The 25,083-nt window shown below is 42.7% G+C and overlaps 1 protein-coding gene across 4 annotated transcripts in view; it reads right to left on the bottom strand.

Moving 5' to 3' along the window:
* Nucleotides 1-25,083, bottom strand: part of PIGM (phosphatidylinositol glycan anchor biosynthesis class M) — a 30,812-nt gene that overhangs the window by 5,589 nt on the left and 140 nt on the right. The window contains exons 1-4 of one of the 4 annotated variants that reach the window (XM_056520827.1): nucleotides 25,032-25,050; nucleotides 13,074-13,439; nucleotides 10,832-11,388; nucleotides 6,966-7,224 (exon numbers count right to left, since the gene is read on the bottom strand). In XM_056520827.1, the coding sequence (XP_056376802.1) occupies nucleotides 6,966-7,224; nucleotides 10,832-11,388; nucleotides 13,074-13,286 (1,029 nt within the window). In that variant the 5' untranslated portion in view covers nucleotides 13,287-13,439; nucleotides 25,032-25,050. Of the gene's footprint in view, nucleotides 1-6,965; nucleotides 7,225-10,831; nucleotides 11,389-13,073; nucleotides 13,440-13,582; nucleotides 13,602-14,117; nucleotides 14,164-25,031; nucleotides 25,051-25,083 lie in introns of those variants that run through there. The other 3 variants (XM_056520825.1, XM_056520826.1, XM_056520824.1) reach the window with 3 other exon arrangements.

Raw genomic sequence — 25,083 nt, 5'->3', positions numbered from 1 at the left:
ATGACACATGTTTCCACATATGTCCTGCATGTATGTGATAGGGGGCAGGCTAACACCGGCCAAACGACCACCGATGCTGCTCCTGACACAACCTGATGTTCCCAGCCGTGACATAGTATCCTGCAACCCCCAGAACAATGTGGATACCTCTATGTAGTGACTGTTTTCTGTATTGCAGATAAAATGTCCTGCAAAACTAGATGTGTGGATGCTTTAACATAATGAGAATAAGAGGATGTTTTCTAAAATAAAAAAGGAACATTTTCCAAGATTGTCCAATGCTCTGTTGGTGGCTGTACATATTGTTTCCAATTGTCTGAATGGAACACATGGAAACAAAATATGTACAGCCACCAACAGAGCATTGGACAATCTTGGAAAATTTTCCTTTTTTATTTTAGAAAACATCCTCTTATTCTCATTATGTTAAAGCATCCACACATCTAGTTTTGCAGGACATTTTATCTGCAATACAGAAAACAGTCACTACATAGAGGTATCCACATTGTTCTGGGGGTTGCAGGATACTATGTCACGGCTGGGAACATCAGGTTGTGTCAGGAGCAGCACCAGTGGTCGTTTGGCCAGTGTTAGCCTGCCCCCTATCACATACATGCAGGACATATGTGGAAACATGTGTCATTCTGCGTGTATATACCTGTTGTCCCATATATGGGCGGAGGGTATGAGCCATGCCAGCTCTACCTGCTTTGTGCCCCATGCACACAGAACACGAGAATGCCCATTAGTAATTGCTGAATGCAGAATTGTCCTCTACGCACTGCTGGATTAATGATCTATAGAATAATGGCAACAGCGATATACTGACACATTACTGATCATGCGTGAGATACTATGGTCAGTACGCGATGCCTTTCCCTTTACTAAGATGGCGCACATAGCATCTTCACAGTAGTGCGCATGTCAGCATTGCACACAATGTGATTGGATGCACGCGATCAGCGCAGCCTGCTCCTGATTGGCAGTTTTGCTCTGACCTGCGCAGTTACTCTCTTGCTCCGCTCATTCAACGTGTTACAGCCCGCGATATGCTCTGTTGGGTAAGTGCTTATAGCACTTTGTATATTATTTATATACCTGTATGATGTATATCTCAAGTATCCGCCCACATTCACCTGCACTGGGAGGAACCACTGATGAAGAATTATCGTCACTACCACTGAATCACTGATGTATGACACACTATTGTATACTATGTCATGCCCTAAACTCACACTTATGTTAACAATTTTTTTAATTACTGAATGTATTTAAATTGCACTGAAGGGTCACTTAGTTGAGCTTGAGAAAGGCGACGAAGAGGTCGCAGAAACGTTGCTCTGTCTGCACTGATGCAATAAACCACAAACTTTTTTTGCACCGTATACTTTGTGTGCTGCTGCTTTTTTGGATTTACTTATTGGGATCCCGACTCCAAGGCTCCTACACAGCGTGCACCAGTTACCTGAAGTACTACAGTAACCCCCCAACCTACGATGGCCCCGACATATGATAAAATCGACATACGATGGCCTCTCAGAGGCCATCGCATGTCGATGTCAGCATCGACATACAATGCTTTTATATGTCGGGGCCATCGCATTAACTGCTATCCGACAGCGCAAAATGCTTAAGCTGCTGCCGGATAGCAGTTTAAGCATCCCTCGCAGGTTCGCTTACCTATTCCCGCTGCTCCGGGTCCACTTCGCAATCCTCCGGTGTCTTGCGCATCTTCTCCACGGTCCGGGCCTTGCTTTCTGGCGTCGTTATTACATCACTACGCACGCCGCGCCGGCGCAGCAGCGTAATAAAGTCACCTGAAAGCGAGGCCCGGACCCTGGAGAAGATGCGCAAGACACCGGAGGATCGCAAAGAAGACACCGAAGCAGCGGGACAGCATCGGGAGCCCCTGGGACAGCAGCGGGAGCGGTGAGGACCTGGTGCGGAGCGGCGGGGACAGGTGAGTACAGCTTCCTATACTTTACATTGCACGGATCCCTCAACATACGATGGATTCGACAAACGATGGGTCATTTGGAACGAATTACCATCGTATGTTGAGGGACCACTGTATATTGGTTGTGCTGCTCTCCTGGGATATAAGTAAGCTACCGGTAGTAGCTATGTAGTCAGGTAGATAAGTACCAGAAGTCCTAACAAGCAACACATCCACCAAAGGTATAAGGTGCACGCCATCATCGGGTTCCTGGTCAGGGAATCCAGCATCAATCCAAAGGAAAGGATCGCAGCACACATGGAAGTTCAACAAAGTGCTGTGTTTATTGCATCCTCACAACAGAAAGTGCAACGTTTCTGAGGACTCTCGCCTGCTTGAGAAAGGAGACGAGACGGCCTCAGAAACTTTGCACTTTGTGTTGTGAGGATGCAATAAACACTGCACTTTATTGAACTTTCAGGTAGATAAGTAGCTAGGTAGCAATGTAGTTAATCTTGAAGGAGAACAGCACTCCAGTATATGCAAGCTTGACAAATACTGTCTCACACAAAGATCGTGTGAGACGGTTAAAACTTTGCTGCTTCTGATTAATAAAGCCTAACACGTGTTCATCTAACATTGGAGTGCTGCTGTTTCCATTATACTAGCAATGTAGTTAGCTATGTAAGTAAGTAGGTAGGTAGCTAGCCAGGTAGGCTGCCATATTAAGATCATATTTTACTGGGATTATGACATTTGTGGTAAAAAACAAGGTATTTTTTTACCGCAATTTGCATAATCAAAGTAAAATTTATAATTGCAGTACACTCATTGGGCGAGCTTTATCAAAACCTGTGCAAAGGAAAAATTGCCCAGTTGGCCATAGCAACCAATCAGATTGCTTTTTTTATTTTGCTTAAAGAAGCAAGCTGATTGGTTGCTATGGACAACTTTCCCTCTGGACAAGTTTTGATAAATCTCCCCCATTATTCTGCTGATGGTGCCACTGTATATATAGAAAAGTAATGTATCCTGCACATATACCAAGTCTGTATCATACTCTAAAGCTGCACTCACTAGCTTTAGCTGATGACATCATTGTGACTTAGCTTTTGTTTGCAGAAACCGTAGCAGATATGCTATTTAGGACTGAGAAAAAGCTGGATATTGACTCCTGGTTGCAGCTTATATTATTTTTAAGAGGACACTGTTAACCCCTTAAGGACGCAAGGCATACATTGCGCCCGCTCCCCTTCTATGATGTGGGCTCAGGAGCTGAGCGCATGTCATAGCAGGATGGTCCCGGCAGGTGATCCGTGGCTAATGCCAGACATCACCGATGACAGTGATGCCCGAAGCCACGATCAAAGTTGATTGCGGTGCTACAATGTAAAAAAAACTACTCCCGGGTGCTTAGCGGAGCGGATTGAGACCACTGCGCTAAAACATTCGATCCCCTAATAGGAAAGTGGGAGGGTCCGATCGGTGGTCCAAGGCTCCAGGCTGGAGCAATGAAGTGCAGATAACACTGATCTATGCTATGGCATAGCATTGTTCAGTATATGCAGTGTTATAATTACTTGTAATATTCCCATGAGAGAACTAAAAAATTGTGTATAAAATGTTTTAAAAAAAAGAAAAGAAAAAAAAAGTTCGGATCAGAGATTGACTTCTCCATGCCTGAGATCTAGGCATCGAGAAGTCAAGCCCTGATAACACTGATCGTCGGCATATATTTATATGCTGATGAACAGTGTTCGGAATCAATGTAATGCATAACATAGCCATTAGAGGGGGCTATAACATAGCAAAAAAAAAAAGTTACTAATGATGAATTGACCCCTTCCCTAATAAAAGTAAGAATCACCCCCCTTTTCCCATTTTCAAAAAAAAAACTGTGTAAATAAATAAATAAACATGTGGTATTCCCGTGTGCGAAAATGTCCAAACTATAAAAATATATTGTTAATTAAACCGCACAGCCAAAATAGCGTATTTTTGTTCACTTTTTATAGCACAAAAAATATAATAAAAAGCGATCAAAAAGTCCAATCAAAACAAAAATGGTACCAATAAAAACTTCAGATTACTGAGCAAAAAATGAGCCCTGGTACCGGCCAGTACGCGGAAAAATTTAAAAGTTATAGGTGTCAGAAGAGGACATTTTTAAACGTATACATTTTCCTGCATGTAGTTTTGATTTTTTTCAGAAGTACGACAAAATCAAACCTATATAAGTAGGGTATCATTTTAATCGTATGGACCTACAGAATAATGAAAAGGTGTTATTTTTTCCCGAAAAATGCACTGCGTAGAAACAAAAGCCCCCAAAAGTTATAAAATTGCATTTTTTCTTCAATTTTGTTGCACAACAAATTTTTTTTCCGTTTCGCTATAGATTTTTTTGGTAAAAGGACTGTCACTGCAAAGTAGAATTGGTGGCGCAAAAAAGAAGCCATAATATGGAATTTTAGGTGCAAAATTGAAAGCGTGATGATTTTTAGAAGGTGATGGGGAGAAATGGAAAATACAAGAACGGAAAAACCCTGCATCCTTAAGGGGTTAAGAACAAAATGATTAAAAAAAATGATGTAAACAAATGTAGTATTGCTGTATGCCTAAATGTCCGAGTTATAAAAATAATGTTAATTAAATTGCATTATCAATACAATACATAAAAAAAAATATCCAGAATTGCGTATTTATTTCACTTTGCATACCCTTAAAAAAATGCATAAAAAGCGATCAAAAAGACCCATTAAAACAAAAATGGAACTGATAAAAACTACAGAAGAAAGCGCAAAAAATGAGCCCTCATACCGCCCCGTACATGGAAAAAAAGTTATAGGGGTCAGAAAATGACATTTTTAAAAATACTAATTTGCGTACAAAAAACTTTATGATTTTTTTTTTTTTTAAAGAAGTAAAACAAAATAAAACCTATATCAATTGTGTATCATTTTAATCATATGGAGCTACAGAATAATGTTAAGGTGTAATTTTTACCAAAAAGTGCACTGCATAGAAGCAGAAGCTTTCAAAATTTACAAAATTACTGTTTTTTTTTTTCAGTTTTGTCTCACCAAAATTTTTTTTGTTTCGCCATAGATTTTGTGGTAAAATGATTGATGTCATTACAAAGTAAAATTGGTGGCACAAAAAACAAGCAACAAACATCATATAGGTCTGTAGGTTGAAAATGGAAAGCATTAGGATTAGATGGTGAGGAGAAAAAAAAATAAAAAATACCATAGTCCTTAAGGGGTTAAAGCTGGTCATAGGAACAAGGGGTTTGTTATTACTGAGATGGGGGTTATGTATCCACTATTGAACTGGGAACACATACAAATCTTGCAGTGTTTGCAGAAAGAAAGTTCGAAAGGGAATTTTAAAAAATCTTTAGGGTCTATTCACACGTACAGTATTCTGCGCAGATTTGATGCGCAGGATTTCAAGCTGTGTTCAGTCATTCAGTTTACATTGAAATCTGCAGCAGAAAATCCTGCGCATCAAACCTGTGCAGAATACTGTACATGTGAATAGACCATTAATGCTCTTTTGACTCCCAAGGGAGTTTCCACATGTTGCAGTTTTACTGTGATTTTTCTGGAATCGCGGCAAACATTTCTGATATTTTACCCCAATTATGCAAATCACAGTAAAAAAGTAAGGCATTTTAACCGCAATTTGCATAATCATGGTAAAATAGCATCATTTCTTGCCGCGATTTCAGAAAAATCACAGTAAAACTGCAAGATGTGGAAACGCCCTTGGGAGTCAGGAGAGCACAGATGCTGTAGGCAGCAGCCCAGTGCAGGGAGCAGTTTGGAGGCTCTGAAAGCAAGAATAGAGACGTACCTGCAGCTCCTTCACATCCCGCTGGCACAGTGAGTGTTGACATCGGCCACGTGATTGGAGACTCCCCGACGCCCCTCAATTCTGTCTCTGCGCTCCCCCACTAGACAGCAGCACACAACAAAGAACCATTCGTTCTGGGCCCTGGATGACGAGATGTGGCAGGGCCTGGACTGCGGGACGGTCTTACTGCCTGTGCCGTACCTACGCTTTGGCAGCCTGCTACCCCGCCGAACACCCTGCCCCCCACCCACGGCCGTGCACCCCCAGAGGGGACTGGTTTCGCCTAAGTGTAGGTACGTCACTGGTAGTACACCTCCCTTGAGTCTGTGCTCACACGTGGTTATTTCTGTGATTTTCCCTAAACTGCAGGAAAAATGGCTCTAACAGCGATTGCACATATGGGAAGAACACATTGGGGGAGATTTCTGTCCGGAGGAAAAGTTGCCCATAGCAACCAATCAGATCACTTTCATATTTAACAAGGTCTCTGCAAAATGAAAGAAGCAATCTGTTTGGTTGCTATGAGCAACTGGGCAACTTTTCACAGGTTTTGATAAATCTTCCACATAATTTTTGCAGTGATTATGGAAATTTGCAGCAAAACTCTGCCAAAACTAGGTAAAAACACAACATTTGAAGATTTAAAATGTTCATAAAACAACTGAACCTTGATTATAGGTCAAATCACTTTCACCTCATGGCAATATGAATCACAGCACAGCAAAACTGCACATAAAGTGAACTGACCCCAATCTACGTATGAGTCTTGGCAGTTTAGACTGGTGGTAAGATTAATCTCATTAGGGGAACTGCCATGATGAGACTTCTCTCTCTCTCTCTGCAAATCCAGAGGATTCATGGGAATTTAGGCACCAATATAAAATCATTATAGTGGGGAAATATAATCAATATTGCTGAAAGTCCATGCATGCCTCATCAGCTGAAATAGATAAGTATACGGCTTATACAAGTACAGCCTTACTACACTATATAAGCAAAAAATAATAATAAAAAAAAAATCCTAGCATGCTTCTTTATTTAAGACATTTACAAATGGAGAAGTAAGCAATATAACTTCCAAAAAAGGAATGCATAACATGAACATTGCATCACAGTCTTCTAGGTGAATCAAATTCCATTAAAATTAGCTTTAGCCATGGCTCCAGCTTACCTGAGATGTGCACACTTTATTGAAGCTCACAAAGATAGCAGTGTGCAGGAAGCAGCAGAAGGCCAGGTCTTTGTAATAGGCTAGAGATACAATAGTTAGCAGCAATATCTGAGGTAGAAAGGCAACAAGGCCAAGGGCAAAGCTCCAATCACTCTCCGCTGTTAGGTAAAGCATGTAGAAGTATGGTGAGAAATTGTGTCGGATATCTCTCCTTGTCAAGTGATAGAGGTAAGTGTGCTCCAGGAACTCCCAGCCATAACTGCAGAAAAATGGAGTATATAGAAAAGTTGTACAATAATGCTAATATACATATATTACATCACAGCTATAATGGCAAGATAAATATGACACATTTTTACAGTACTCTACTATATTCAGCCCCAGCTGATTTCATATGTCCCAATAAAATATAGGAAGGAAACAACCACATAGGTTGCTAACACAACTGACAACTGTAACACAAGTAGATAGCTGACCCAATATAACAGTGTATATATATATATATATATATATATATATATATATATATATGCGCAATCTCCACCACAGCACAAAAAATCAGAGGTCCAGGATCAAGTAGAAAGGCTTCCAAGTTTATTCACACCATAAATGTGATCATCACATTTATGGTGTGAATAAACTTGGAAGCCTTTCTACTTGATCCTGGACCTCTGATTTTTTGTGCTGTGGTGGAGATTGCATATTTATGGACTGCTGACCTGCCAGTTGGCTGACCACGTGCACTTACAGAGGGGGTCTTTGCTGGCTCTTTCGCTTGGAGTTATATATAAGTCCTATAACATCCCATGTTTGATTCAGTTGGTAAGGGTGTACAGTCATGGCCGTAAATGTTGGCACCCCTGGCATTTTTCTAGGAAATGAAGTATTTCTCACAGAAAAGGATTGCAGTAACACATGTTTTGCTATACACATGTTTATTTCCTTTGTGTGTATTGGAACTAAACCAAAAAAGGGAGGAAAAAAAAGCAAATTGGACATAATGTGACATCAAACGCCACAAATGGGCTGGACAAAATTATTGGCACCCTTTCAAAATTGTGGAAAAATAAGATTGTTTCAAGCATGTGATGCTCCTTTAAACTCACATGGGGCAAGTAACAGATGTGGGCAATTTAAAAATCACACCTGAAAGCAGATAAAAAGAAGAGAAGTTCACTTAGTCTTTGCATTGTGTGTCTGTGTGTGCTACACTAAGCATGGACAACAGAAAGAGGAGTAGAGAACTGTCTAAGGACTTGGGAACCAAAATTGTGGAAAAATATCAACAATCTCAAGGTTACAAGTCCATCTCCAGAGATCTAGATTTGCCTTTGTCCACAGTGCGCAACATTACCAAGAAGTTTGCCACCCATGGCACTGTAGCTAATCTCCCTGGGCGTGGACGGAAGAGAAACATTTATAAAAGTTGTCAACGCAGGATAGTCCGAATGGTGGATAATCAGCCCCAAACAAGTTCCAAAGATATTCAAGCTGTCCTGAAGGCTCAAGGAGCATCAGTGTCAGCACGAACTATCCGTCAACATTTAAATGAAATGAAACACTATGGCAGAAGACCCAGGAGGACCCCACTGCTGACACAGAGACATAAAAAGGCAAGACTACATTTTGTCAAGATGAACTTGAGTAAGCCAAAATCCTTCTGGGAAAACATCTTGTGGACAGATGCGACCAAGATAGAGCTTTTTGGTAAAGCACATCATTCTACTGTTTATAGAAAACTGAATGAGGCCTACAAAGAAAAGAACACAGTACCTACAGGGAAATATGGTGGAGGTTCAATGATGTTTTGGGGTTGTTTTGCTGCCTCTGGCACTGGGTGCCTTGAATGTGTGCAAGGCATCATGAAATCTGAAGATTACCAACGGATTTTGGGTTGTACTGTACAGCCCAGTGTCAGAAAGCTGGGTTGGCGTCCAAGATCTTGGGTCTTCCAGCAGGACAAAGACCCGTAACATACGTCAAAAAGCTCCCAGAAATGCATGGCAACAAAGTGCTGGAGAGTTCTGAAGTGGCCAGCAATGAGTCCAGATCTAAATCCCATTGAAAACCTGTGGAGAGATCTTAAAATTGCTCTTGGAAAAAGGCACCCTTCCAATAAGAGAGACCTGGAGCAGTTTGCAAAGGAAGAGTGGTCCAACATTCCAGCTGAGAGGTGTAAGAAGCTTATTGATGGTTATAGGAAGTGATTTCAGTTATTTTTTCCATAGGGTATGCAACCAAATATTAAGTTAAGGGTGCCAATAATTTCGTCCAGACCATTTTTGGAGCTTGGTGTGAAATGATGTCCAATTTGCTTTTTTCCCCTCCCTTTTTTGGTTAAGTTCCAATACACACAAAGGGAATAAACACGTGTATAGCAAAACATGTGTTACTGCAATCCTTTTCTGTGAGAAATACTTCATTTTCTAGAAAAATTTCAGGGGTGGCAACATTGACAGCCATTACTGTATATTTACTGTGTTGTCAGTGTCCATATGGCAGCAAAGCTCTCAGTGCATCTACACAAAAATGTCCCATTCCCCAACAGAGTGTCCTTTCGGCATTTGTTTGGCAGGCATATTAAAGGACATGTCCGGTGCTCACTTTTCTTATTGTATCCGTTCCGGGCTGCAAAAAAATAAAATAAATAAATAACCTTTCTCTTACCTGCATATGCTCCCCCGGTGCTCCGGTACAGGTGTTCGGTCCCCAGGCTGTATTCTTCTTACTTCCTGTTAGCCCGACACATCACACGGAGCTTCAGCCTATCACTGGCCGAGGCGGGACATCGCTGCGGCCGGTGATAGGTTGAAGCTCCGTGTGACGTGCCGGGCTAACAGGAAGTAAGAAGAATACAGCCCGGGGACCGAACACCTGTACTGAAGCACCGGGGGAGCCTAGGCAGGTAATAGAAAATTTGTTTTCTTTTATTTTTCAGCCCGGAACGGATAAAATAAGAAAAGTGAGCACCGGACATCTCCTTTAAAGTGTTAACCCCATATTAATCATCACTAAAAGGAGATAATTCTATAGAAAGTCTATTGAGCCCATCTTCTGTAGCAAGTGAAGAGAAGCTCAAAGTTGAGCGCTTCTTCCCATTTATTCTAACAATTGGTTGGGGTCTGAACAACCAAATAGCCAGACATGCCTCTATGATGTTTCAATATTTTTTTTTGTTTTGTTACGATAGTAAGACTTTAAGGAATACTTTCTTTTCAACTGTGTGAAAATGTGTAGGCATCCAGTAAAAAAAGAACAACAATGCTGGTGAAAATATACTAAACTTATGTCTCCAGCGTATCTACTACATCATGCTAAAAGATGAGACCCGAGACTCACTTCTAAAGTGATTCAGATAATATGAGAGACTTGAAATGGAAAAGAGAAGTTACATGTGAACCTTAAAAAGGGTTGGCAACTTTATCCTAAAATGATATGGTCAAGCATGGAAGAGCTCCTCCATGTTCATCCATTTTACGGGCAGGATCATCGTTCACACTGCCAAAAACAATTATAATATATAATTTTGGGATATAAAGAATATTTAATAATTAAAGTGGCCAACCCCTTTGAAGTGAACCTTCACTTAAAGGGAATCATTCAGCTCTGGATTGTGCTTAGAGCAGAACTGTCAAACAGGCTGTGCTGAGCCTCCTCCCTCCCCCACCCTTTGCTGAATTGATTGATGTACACGTCTCATCTTCTAGCACTGAGCAGGGGGGAAGGAGGCTCTTTGACACTTACTCTGTAAACATGATGCAGAGCTGACGAATTCCCTAGAAATAAGAACGTTTTCGAAAACTGAATTGACAAAAATAAATAAATAAAAACAAATGAAACCTAAAAATGCAGACATAAACCCTTACCTAAAGTAGAAGACCAAACTTAGTGTACCAAAGGTAAAACTGCATACAATTCCAAAGGTTAGAGTGTCCCAGTTGAGGAGTCTCAGGAAGAGCCCCCATAAAGTTCTGAAGAGTTTAAGTACAGATCCACTTGCTATATGTGGCTTGTTTGCCTTTTTTGGTGTTTGTAGAGACAATGCAATGGGCAATAGATAAGTCACAGGATAGATCTTCATGTGCACTGAGAGACCATAGAGGAGTGCAGCCTTTACAAGGTGACGCTTCTTCACGTAATACAGAGCTGATAAGACAAAAACAGCTATGACCGATTCTGCATTCCCCCTGCTGGACACAGCCATAGGCAATGGGTTGAAGAGCCAGAAAGCACTATACTTGCAAGCAGAGCTACTGTCCAGGCCTTGGAAGATGAGGAGTCTGTGGATTAGGAATGCTGCTATTAGATCACAGCACACAAACAATAACTTTCCATAAACTTCTGTCAGATAGATGTTTGGGGTTAACATCCAGGCGAGTAATGGTGTGTAACGATAGGTTGATCTCTCATAAGGAGACGATCCCTGAAATAAGAAAGGCAACTGTATTAATGACCAATACATTATTCTACTTAAAGAAAGGGAAAAACAAACTAAAAGGGGGTACATGCTGTCTGACCTGCAGGCTACATATAATAGAGGAGAAGTCAAGTAGATTGATACACACATTGATCAACCATAACATTAAAACCATTGAATATTATCTTGTTACAATGGAACCTGGGGCAGGATATATTAGGCAGCAAATAAACAGTCAGTTCTTAAAGTTAATGGGCTGTAAACAGGTATAATGGACAAGTGTAAGGATCTGGGCGACTATGACAAAGGCCATACTTTAATGGCTAGATGACTGGATTAGAGCATCTCCAAATGGCAGGTCCTATGGGGTTTGGTGAACAAGCCACAGCATGATAGATGCCAAAGGCTCACAGATGCATGCGAGGAGTAAAGCCCTGCTTGTGTACTCCCATCCCACAGAAAACTACTGTAGCAGAAATTGCTGGGTAGCCATAGACCGATCAGATTGCTCCTACTGACCTATGTACCCCACCAAAAGTGCCTTAATTGGCACATAAACATCACAATTGGGCAACAGAGCAAAGGAAGGTGGTGACATGTTAGGATGAATGTCATTTTACATATTTTACATCTTGTGTATGGCTAAATGCACATGTGTCTCTTACAAGGAGAAGACCAAAATCCATCATGAGAAAGCAAGCCAGCAGATGCCATGCAATGTTCTGGGCAATGTTCTGCCGAGATACCTTGGGCTCATATGGATGTTACTTTAACATATGCCACCTACCTAAACACTGTACAGACCAGACACAACACTCCATGGCTATGATATTCCCTGACACAGTGAAAAAATTATTCAGGAATGGTTTAAGGAACATGATGTAAAAAGTTCAGTGTTGACAAGGCCTCCAAATTTTCCAGATCTTAATCTGATGGAGGATCTGTGGGATTTGCTGGCACAAGCCCAATCCATGAACATTGTAGATTATCGACAAATGGTCATTGTCGTTCCAAACAACTTAACACCATGTGATAGGCTATGAGATTCCTAACACAGTTGTATATAACTTAATTTAAATAGAGTAATTCCTTACCCTAGAAAAAAGCGTAATTTTTTTTTTCAGGAAGATTGATAAATCTGGTTCATGGTTTCTGCAATCTACTGCTTGCAATCTATTGTTAGGAACAGTACGTCTCTAGCAACAGAGACACCAAGACGGAACACAGGAAGTGGGGTCTTAGTATCAGTACTACTGTATGTACATGGTGCTGCCTTTTGAATGTAATCTTAAAATAACAGTGAGAAAACCAAAAAAACATTTTGTCACCATTATGAAGGGTTAAGCTAACAAAAGATGCAGGATTTTATAAACGTTTTATGGTGAATCATATAGGCAATATATAAATATAAAAAGGAAATAAAGCTCATACAAGCACACTGTAGAGGCTGTATATTTAAAATGAAACCACATTTTTAAGGCCAGTAGAGAAAATGTTTTCGTACCACCCTGCTGCAACTGCTGGGAACAAAGATGACTCTGTTCCCAGCAGTATCCCTGTTACCATTGACAGCCTGTAATTGCAAGTGCCGACAATCTCTATGGTCAGGAAGATCTAGCAGCAAGTGCTCATAGGCTTCTACGTTTTTGTGAGGCAGACATTTTCTATTGATCTTGGTTGCAGCATATTACCTGAGTGATATATCGAGCAGCATCCGTGAAGACATGGTAATCAATATCAGTGTACTTCACCAACATTGTGGTGTCCTGGTAAACACCATAGAATATGAGAGCCAGTCTTGCAAGAAATGCAATGGAAAACATAAAGGGAAGTGCTGCTAAATAGCTCTGTAGTTTTTTCTGGAAAACTGCTTTCCTTTTCATTGCTGTATTTTTATCGGCCATGTTGAAACAGGAGTCCACACCAGGTAGAGAGGATGTAAAGCTTAGGGTATAAACTGTGCAGGACAAGCATTCCTATAGATAGTACTGTATGAGGCAGCTACTGAGTTGACCATTCTTACAGATGATGTTGCTTTCGATCGCCAACTCCTGTTTCTAGAAGAAGAAAAAAAATAGTATATTATTTATGAAATGACCATATAAGATTGCTGCAAAATAAGCATCTATTGACAAATGAAGTGCTGTATAGACAATCCCACTACATCCACAGCAATAGAGAGGCAGACTAATTCATCTACTACATGGTTGCATTTGTTTTGCAGCAAAGTTGACATCCATGAGGCCCAAAGTGTGGATCCGAATCACTATGGGGGAGATTTATCAAAACCTGTCCAGAGGAAAAGTTGCTGAGTTGCCCATAACAACCAATCAGATCGCTTCTTTCATTTTTCACAGGCCTTTTCAAAAATGAAAGAAGTGGTCTGATTGGTTGCTATGGGCAACTCAGCAACTTTTCCTCTGGACAGGATTTGATAAATTGCCCCCTATCTTCTTCACAATAGTGTACCTATGGGTGGAGGGTTAATCTATGCAATATATTCACAATTGATCACTATGATCTCTAGAATCCGCGTTTTCCCTTCCAATGATTTATGATTAAAACGTTTTAATCACTAATGAATGGATAGTAAAACAAGGGTCTTAGTGATCACATTTTTAGCAAGGGACTTGCAGAAATCCATGGCACATGCTGTAGGAACAACTCTATTCAGATGTATGCAACTGCTTTTGAGTCACAGGAATTTCAATTTCAATTGGCAAGTTTGAACTTACTCTGACCAAAGCACATAGGACAACCTCTTACTCTGACCAAAGCACATAGGACAACCTCTTACTCTGACCAAAGCACACAGGACAACCTCTTACTCTGACCAAAGCACACAGGACAACCTCTTACTCTGACCAAAGCACACAGGACAACCTCTTACTCTGACCAAAGCACATAGGACAACCTCTTACTCTGACCAAAGCACTCAGGACAACCTCTTACTCTGACCAAAGCACATAGGACAACTCTTACTCTGACCAAAGCACATAGGACAACCTCTTGCTCTGACCAAAGCACATAGGACAACTCTTACTCTGACCAAAGCACATAGGACAACCTCTTACTCTGACCAAAGCACACAGGACAACCTCTTACTCTGACCAAAGCACACAGGACAACCTCTTACTCTGACCAAAGCACATAGGACAACCTCTTACTCTGACCAAAGCACTCAGGACAACCTCTTACTCTGACCAAAGCACATAGGACAACTCTTACTCTGACCAAAGCACACAGGACAACCTCTTACTCTGACCAAAGCACATAGGACAACTCTTACTCTGACCAAAGCACATAGGACAACCTCTTGCTCTGACCAAAGCACATAGGACAACTCTTACTCTGACCAAAGCACACAGGACAACCTCTTACTCTCACCAAAGCACACAGGACAACCTCTTACTCTCACCAAAGCACACAGGACAACCTCTTACTCTGACCAAAGCACACAGGACAACCTCTTACTCTGACCAAAGCACACAGGACAACCTCTTACTCTGACCAAAGCACACAGGACAACCTCTTACTCTGACCAAAGCACATAGGACAACCTCTTACTCTGACCAAAGCACATAGGACAACCTCTTACTCTGACCAAAGCACATAGGACAACCTCTTACTCTGACCAAAGCACATAGGACAACCTCTTACTCTCACCAAAGCACACAGGACAACCTCTTACTCTCACCAAAGCACATAGGAAAACTCTTACTCTGACCAAAGCACATAGGACAACCTCTTACTCTGACCAAAGCACACAGGACAACCTCTTACTCTGACCAAAGCACACAGGACAACCTCTTACTCTGACCAAAGCACACAGGACAACCTCTTACTCTGACCAAAGCACACAGGACAACCTCTTACTCTGACCAAAGCACACAGGACAACTCTTACTCTGACCAAAGCACACAGGACAACCTCTTACTCTGACCAAAGCACACAGGACAACCTCTTACTCTGACCAAAGCACACAGGACAACCTCTTACTCTGACCAAAGCACACAGGACAACCTCTTACTCTGACCAAAGCACACAGGACAACCTCTTACTCTGACCAAAGCACACAGGACAACCTCTTACTCTGACCAAAGCACACAGGACAACCTCTTACTGTCACCAAAGCACATAGGACAACCTCTTACTCTGACCAAAGCACATAGGACAACCTCTTACTCTGACCAAAGCACATAGGACAACCTCTTACTCTGACCAAAGCACATAGGACAACCTCTTACTCTGACCAAAGCACACAGGACAACCTCTTACTCTGACCAAAGCACACAGGACAACCTCTTACTCTGACCAAAGCACACAGGACAACCTCTTACTCTGACCAAAGCACACAGGACAACCTCTTACTCTGACCAAAGCACACAGGACAACCTCTTACTCTGACCAAAGCACACAGGACAACCTCTTACTCTGACCAAAGCACACAGGACAACCTCTTACTCTGACCAAAGCACACAGGACAACCTCTTACTCTGACCAAAGCACACAGGACAACCTCTTACTCTGACCAAAGCACACAGGACAACCTCTTACTCTGACCAAAGCACACAGGACAACCTCTTACTCTGACCAAAGCACACAGGACAACCTCTTACTCTGACCAAAGCACACAGGACAACCTCTTACTCTGACCAAAGCACACAGGACAACCTCTTACTCTGACCAAAGCACACAGGACAACCTCTTACTCTGACCAAAGCACACAGGACAACCTCTTACTCTGACCAAAGCACACAGGACAACCTCTTACTCTGACCAAAGCACACAGGACAACCTCTTACTCTGACCAAAGCACACAGGACAACCTCTTACTCTGACCAAAGCACACAGGACAACCTCTTACTCTGACCAAAGCACACAGGACAACCTCTTACTCTGACCAAAGCACACAGGACAACCTCTTACTCTGACCAAAGCACACAGGACAACCTCTTACTCTGACCAAAGCACACAGGACAACCTCTTACTCTGACCAAAGCACACAGGACAACCTCTTACTCTGACCAAAGCACACAGGACAACCTCTTACTCTGACCAAAGCACACAGGACAACCTCTTACTCTGACCAAAGCACACAGGACAACCTCTTACTCTGACCAAAGCACACAGGACAACCTCTTACTCTGACCAAAGCACACAGGACAACCTCTTACTCTGACCAAAGCACACAGGACAACCTCTTACTCTGACCAAAGCACACAGGACAACCTCTTACTCTGACCAAAGCACACAGGACAACCTCTTACTCTGACCAAAGCACACAGGACAACCTCTTACTCTGACCAAAGCACACAGGACAACCTCTTACTCTGACCAAAGCACACAGGACAACCTCTTACTCTGACCAAAGCACACAGGACAACCTCTTACTCTGACCAAAGCACACAGGACAACCTCTTACTCTGACCAAAGCACACAGGACAACCTCTTACTCTGACCAAAGCACACAGGACAACCTCTTACTCTGACCAAAGCACACAGGACAACCTCTTACTCTGACCAAAGCACACAGGACAACCTCTTACTCTGACCAAAGCACACAGGACAACCTCTTACTCTGACCAAAGCACACAGGACAACCTCTTACTCTGACCAAAGCACACAGGACAACCTCTTACTCTGACCAAAGCACACAGGACAACCTCTTACTCTGACCAAAGCACACAGGACAACCTCTTACTCTGACCAAAGCACACAGGACAACCTCTTACTCTGACCAAAGCACTCAGGACAACCTCTTACTCTGACCAAAGCACTCAGGACAACCTCTTACTCTGACCAAAGCACTCAGGACAACCTCTTACTCTGACCAAAGCACATAGGACAACTCTTACTCTGACCAAAGCACATAGGACAACCTCTTGCTCTGACCAAAGCACATAGGACAACTCTTACTCTGACCAAAGCACATAGGACAACCTCTTACTCTGACCAAAGCACATAGGACAACTCTTACTCTGACCAAAGCACATAGGACAACCTCTTGCTCTGACCAAAGCACATAGGACAACTCTTACTCTGACCAAAGCACACAGGACAACCTCTTACTCTCACCAAAGCACACAGGACAACCTCTTACTCTCACCAAAGCACACAGGACAACCTCTTACTCTGACCAAAGCACACAGGACAACCTCTTACTCTGACCAAAGCACATAGGACAACCTCTTACTCTGACCAAAGCACACAGGACAACCTCTTACTCTGACCAAAGCACACAGGACAACCTCTTACTCTGACCAAAGCACACAGGACAACCTCTTACTCTGACCAAAGCACATAGGACAACCTCTTACTCTGACCAAAGCACATAGGACAACCTCTTACTCTGACCAAAGCACATAGGACAACCTCTTACTCTGACCAAAGCACACAGGACAACCTCTTACTCTGACCAAAGCACATAGGAAAACTCTTACTCTGACCAAAGCACATAGGACAACCTCTTACTCTGACCAAAGCACACAGGACAACCTCTTACTCTGACCAAAGCACACAGGACAACCTCTTACTCTGACCAAAGCACATAGGACAACCTCTTACTCTGACCAAAGCACATAGGACAACCTCTTACTCTGACCAAAGCACACAGGACAACTCTTACTCTGACCAAAGCACACAGGACAACCTCTTACTCTGACCAAAGCACACAGGACAACCTCTTACTCTGACCAAAGCACACAGGACAACCTCTTACTCTGACCAAAGCACACAGGACAACCTCTTACTCTGACCAAAGCACACAGGACAACCTCTTACTCTGACCAAAGCACATAGGACAACCTCTTACTCTCACCAAAGCACATAGGACAACCTCTTACTCTCACCAAAGCACATAGGACAACCTCTTACTCTCACCAAAGCACATAGGACAACCTCTTACTCTCACCAAAGCACATAGGACAACCTCTTACTGTCACCAAAGCACACAGGACAACCTCTTACTCTGACCAAAGCACACAGGACAACCTCTTACTCTGACCAAAGCACACAGGACAACCTCTTACTCTGACCAAAGCACACAGGACAACCTCTTACTCTGACCAAAGCACATAGGACAACCTCTTACTCTGACCAAAGCACATAGGACAACCTCTTACTCTGACCAAAGCACATAGGACAACCTCTTACTCTGACAAAAGCACATAGGACAACCTCTTACTGTCACCAAAGCACATAGGACAACCTCTTACTGTCACCAAAGCACATAGGACAACCTCTTACTGTCACCAAAGCACACAGGACAACCTCTTACTCTGACCAAAGCACATAGGACAACCTCTTACTCTGACCAAAGCACATAGGACAACCTCTTACTCTGACCAAAGCACACAGGACAACCTCTTACTGTCACCAAAGCACATAGGACAACCTCTTACTGTCACCAAAGCACATAGGACAACCTCTTACTCTGACCAAAGCACATAGGACAACCTCTTACTCTCACCAAAGCACATAGGACAACCTCTTACTCTCACCAAAGCACATAGGACAACCTCTTACTCTCACCAAAGCACATAGGACAACCTCTTACTCTCACCAAAGCACATAGGACAACCTCTTCTCTCACCAAAGCACATAGGACAACCTCTTACTGTCACCAAAGCACACAGGACAACCTCTTACTCTGACCAAAGCACACAGGACAACCTCTTACTCTGACCAAAGCACACAGGACAACCTCTTACTGTCACCAAAGCACACAGGACAACCTCTTACTCTGACCAAAGCACACAGGACAACCTCTTACTCTGACCAAAGCACACAGGACAACCTCTTACTCTGACCAAAGCACACAGGACAACCTCTTACTCTGACCAAAGCACATAGGACAACCTCTTACTCTGACCAAAGCACATAGGACAACCTCTTACTCTGACCAAAGCACATAGGACAACCTCTTACTCTGACAAAAGCACATAGGACAACCTCTTACTGTCACCAAAGCACATAGGACAACCTCTTACTGTCACCAAAGCACATAGGACAACCTCTTACTCTGACCAAAGCACATAGGACAACCTCTTACTCTCACCAAAGCACATAGGACAACCTCTTACTCTCACCAAAGCACATAGGACAACCTCTTCTCTCACCAAAGCACATAGGACAACCTCTTACTGTCACCAAAGCACACAGGACAACCTCTTACTCTGACCAAAGCACACAGGACAACCTCTTACTCTGACCAAAGCACACAGGACAACCTCTTACTCTGACCAAAGCACACAGGACAACCTCTTACTCTGACCAAAGCACACAGGACAACCTCTTACTCTGACCAAAGCACATAGGACAACCTCTTACTCTGACCAAAGCACATAGGACAACCTCTTACTCTAACCAAAGCACATAGGACAACCTCTTACTCTGACAAAAGCACATAGGACAACCTCTTACTGTCACCAAAGCACATAGGACAACCTCTTACTGTCACCAAAGCACATAGGACAACCTCTTACTCTCACCAAAGCACATAGGACAACCTCTTCTCTCACCAAAGCACATAGGACAACCTCTTACTGTCACCAAAGCACATAGGACAACCTCTTACTGTCACCAAAGCACATAGGACAACCTCTTACTGTCACCAAAGCACACAGGACAACCTCTTACTGTCACCAAAGCACACAGGACAACCTCTTACTCTGACCAAAGCACACAGGACAACCTCTTACTCTGACCAAAGCACATAGGACAACCTCTTACTCTGACAAAAGCACATAGGACAACCTCTGACTCTGACCAAAGCACACAGGACAACCTCTTACTCTGACCAAAGCACACAGGACAACCTCTTACTCTGACCAAAGCACACAGGACAACCTCTTACTCTGACCAAAGCACACAGGACAACCTCTTACTCTGACCAAAGCACATAGGACAACCTCTTACTCTGACCAAAGCACATAGGACAACCTCTTACTCTAACCAAAGCACATAGGACAACCTCTTACTCTGACAAAAGCACATAGGACAACCTCTTACTGTCACCAAAGCACATAGGACAACCTCTTACTGTCACCAAAGCACATAGGACAACCTCTTACTCTCACCAAAGCACATAGGACAACCTCTTCTCTCACCAAAGCACATAGGACAACCTCTTACTGTCACCAAAGCACATAGGACAACCTCTTACTGTCACCAAAGCACATAGGACAACCTCTTACTGTCACCAAAGCACACAGGACAACCTCTTACTGTCACCAAAGCACACAGGACAACCTCTTACTCTGACCAAAGCACACAGGACAACCTCTTACTCTGACCAAAGCACATAGGACAACCTCTTACTCTGACAAAAGCACATAGGACAACCTCTGACTCTGACCAAAGCACATAGGACAACCTCTTACTCTGACAAAAGCACATAGGACAACCTCTTACTGTCACCAAAGCACATAGGACAACCTCTTACTGTCACCAAAGCACATAGGACAACCTCTTACTCTGACCAAAGCACATAGGACAACCTCTTACTCTCACCAAAGCACATAGGACAACCTCTTACTCTCACCAAAGCACATAGGACAACCTCTTCTCTCACCAAAGCACATAGGACAACCTCTTACTGTCACCAAAGCACATAGGACAACCTCTTACTGTCACCAAAGCACATAGGACAACCTCTTACTGTCACCAAAGCACACAGGACAACCTCTTACTCTGACCAAAGCACATAGGACAACCTCTTACTCTGACCAAAGCACATGGGACAACCTCTTACTCTCACCAAAGCACATAGGACAACCTCTTACTCTGACCAAAGCACATAGGACAACCTCTTACTCTGACCAAAGCACATGGGACAACCTCTTACTCTCACCAAAGTACATAGGACAACCTCTTACTCTGACCAAAGCACATAGGACAACCTCTTACTCTCACCAAAGCACATAGGACAACCTCTTACTGATCAGTTGTCAGCAAGACAAAAAACAAGACAAAAATGAAATTCAAAAAGAAAATAATTTCTTCTGTAGTATTCAGCTGCTAATAAGTACTTGAAGGGTAAAGATTTTTCAATAGAAGTAATTTACAAATCTAAGAAAAAAACACAGGAATTGGGGCTCAAAGGTCAATGATGGTGGACACCAAATGTAAGTGAAAATAATTATAATAATTTATTAATAATCGGCAATATCATAATACTATAAAATAATGGTATACAGTGGTAACCGTGACCCACAGGGCCCTTGTGGAATCACGGTGTTCACTAAAATATTAGTATCAAGATAAAAATTAATGTTCGCTCAAATATAAAATATGACCATCTCATAAAATTACATGAAAGCAATAATAAATGTAAAATTGCCACCAAAGTATTGCAATTTAGCCTATAATAAAATATTGTCCACATAGTTATTAGCAGCAAGTGGGAATCCTCATGCAGACACACTTCTTCAGCGTAATTTAGTTTGTAGCTAGGGTAACCAATAGCAATCGTATATAAGTCCTTAATTGGAATAACGGAACTTAATGTCTGATGGTCTCCACTGAATCAACAGTCATTTAGTATAGATATAGCAATGAACTGCTGGCAAATCACTAGTTCATAGGCATATACACTGTAGCAATGTAGCAAATAGGATAGTAGCGCTTAGTGTAGGAAGATACTTTTAGATCTCACTGCTCCGGGGCTGCTGTAATGGTTGTCGCAGGGAAGCCGCGATCTCTCCTCGATGTCAGCGATGTATCACACGCTCTCAAACATGGGAGGGCCCTGGCGGAGAGTCGGCCGTCTCCAATGGTAGCAATGTCGGGTAACGGTGTGCTCTCGGCAGCGGTCTTTCAGCGTTGCGTTATGGTGGGATCTCGGCCGTGGTCCTACAGCGCTTCTATCACCTGGATGGACACAATAGCGGCGTCCTCGTGGCAGCGAGGCGCGCATGTGGCAGACTAGGTGGCGGATAAATGCCTCTCGTCTGGTCAGTGTGGTGAGTGACTGACTGGGGCTCAATAACTCTTAATAGAGGTGGTCGCAATGTTCATTAAACGGGATGCTGGACGCGTTTCAAAACTATCTCAGTTTTTTCCTCAGCAGCAGTCATAGATACATGGAACCTCGCATCATGCAACATGCAAACAAATGGGAAGATAAGGGTCATTTAATTTAATAAATTTAGAGACTTTTCTTTATTTTTTTTTTTACTCTTTTTAAGTCACCATAGGGGACTTTTATAAGCAATCATTAGATAGCATTCACTGTATAATGCCATGCCTACGGCATAGAATTTCGCAGTGAGATCGGCGATCCACTGAACAAGCCTGGCTAATAAGCCAGGCTACATCAGTGAATTGGCAATCGGTGGCAGGTAAGAGGACCCTTGTCCCCATTTTTACTCGCGGAACCCCCGCGGCGTGTTCAGTGAGCTCCTCAGAACTACCGGGATGTTTAGTTTCACTTCAGACGCCGTGATTGGCATTGATCACGCCGTCTAAAGGGATAAATGCCAGGCAGTGGTGGGACCGCCACTGCACAATATAACAGTGAGTGTGGCTACAGATGGTAGCCAACACTCACTGCTCTGAAGCGAGCGCAGCTCCTGCAGTCTCTTCAAAGCTACTTAAAGGGGTACTCCGCCACTAGACATTTTATCCCCTATCCAAAGGATAGGGGATAAGATGTCAGATTACCGGGGTCCCGCTGCTGGGGACCTCCGAGATACCGGCTGCGTTACCATGCCATCATTACTGCACAGTGCAGACTCGCTCTGTGCGTAATGACGGGCAATACAGGGGGCGGAGCATCGTTACGTCACGGCTCTGCCCCCTCGTGACGTAACGGCCCGCCCTCTCCCATAGGGAGTGGGCCGTGACGTCACGATGCTCCGGCCCCTGTGTTTGCACTGTGCAGTAATGATAGTGAGTGCCACAGCCGAGATCCCGGGGGTCCGCAGCAGCAGGACCCTGGCGATTTGACATCTTATCCCCTATCCTTTGGATAGGGGATAAGATGTCTAGGGGCGAAGTACCCCTTTAACATGTCAGGGCGTACATGTATGACCTGGTGCATTAAGTACCAGGACACAAGGGCGTACAGGTATGAACTGGTGCATTAAGTACCAGGACACAAGGGCGTACCTGTACGCCCTGCGTCCTTCAGTGGTTAATGGGGGCAGGAACATAGGGGAAGATTTTATCAAAATCTATGTAGAGGAAGAGTGGAGCAGTTGCCCATAGCAACCAGATAGCTTTTTGGATTTTTATTATTGCCTCTGAAAACTGAAAGAAGCAATATGATTGGTTTATATAAGCAACTGCACCACTTTTATTTTGCATGGGTTTTGATAATTCTCCCCACATAGTGTGTTTGAACCCTCAAAGAGGTTGTCTAGGTGTGGGTGCATTCACACCATGTTTTTGCAATACAGTTCTCGTATCAGGTTTTTGATGAAAAACTGATTCCTCAAAACCGGACTAAACGGTATCAAAATGTGTGTAAAAATGTTAACCCGTATACGGTTTAAAAAATAATGTCCGGTTGCATCCATTTTTTAAAGGAAAAAAAATGTATACGTTTTAAACATTTTACACTATTATGAATAAAGTTTCACTTGTTTGATTGAAATTCCAAGAAAAAAACTGTGCAAAGTCAAAAACCATATGGTGCAAACCGGATGGAACCGTACGCACATACAGTTCTGTACGGTTCCCATTGACTCCCACGTTAAAATTTAAAAATTTTTTAAAAATTATACGGTTTCAATATGGTTTTTCACCCGGACAAAAAACCGTGGTAGGCTACGGTTTTGGGTACGGGAAAAAAAATAAAATAAAATGTACAAGATGCAAAATGGATGCATTGTTTGACAGTTTTCAATATGGTTCCATACGGTTTTTAAATTGAAAACGTATACGGGAACTGTATTGCAAAAACGTGGTGTGAATGCACCCCTAGCTGACCGCACTAGTCCTCAGGTTGGGTGCGGTATTGCAGCTCATTCCATTGAAGTGAATGGAGCCAAGATGTAATACCACGCACAACCGGAGAAATTAGCGCAGGGTTTTTATTCCTGGATAAACCTTTTAAGGGTGCATTTACACCACATTTTTGCAATACAGTACCCGTATACGTTTTCAATGTGAAAAGATGCATCAGGTTGTGTCCGTTTTGCATCCTATACAATTTTGTCAGTTTTTTTCCCCGTACCCAAAACAGTAGTCTACCACGTTTTTTTGTCCAGGTGAAAAACTGTATTAAACCGTGTACGTTTTTTTTTAAACATGGGAGTCAATGGGAAGCATACAGAACCGTATGTGCATACGGTTCCAACCGGTTTTCACCATGTTTTTTGACTTTGCAGTTTTTTTTCTTGGAATTTCAATCAAACAAGTGAAACTTTATTCAAAATGGAGTGAAAAGTTAAAAATGTATAAGTTTTTTCTTAAAAAACGGATGCAACCGGACATAATTCTTCAAACCGTTTACGGTTTTTAACGTATACGGGTTGAAATTTGTACACACGTTTTGATACAGTTTAGTCAGGTTTTGAGGAATCCGTTTTTCATCAAAAAACTGATTCGGGAACTGTATTGCAAAAACGTGGTGTGACTGCACCCTGATATAAGGCAGAGTAAACGTGTCCTTCACAAAGAATCAGACTCGTGCCCCTTAGGACCTCAGAACGCTGGTTATGTGGGCAGCCCGTCCGCTCTCACTCCCCGCAGCTT

Source organism: Hyla sarda, chromosome 5 (genome assembly GCF_029499605.1).
Source record: "Hyla sarda isolate aHylSar1 chromosome 5, aHylSar1.hap1, whole genome shotgun sequence".
NCBI classification, from domain to species: domain Eukaryota; kingdom Metazoa; phylum Chordata; class Amphibia; order Anura; family Hylidae; genus Hyla; species Hyla sarda.
The sequence above is the reverse complement of the archived record's forward strand: the minus strand, read 5'-3'. Positions and strand labels throughout refer to the sequence as shown.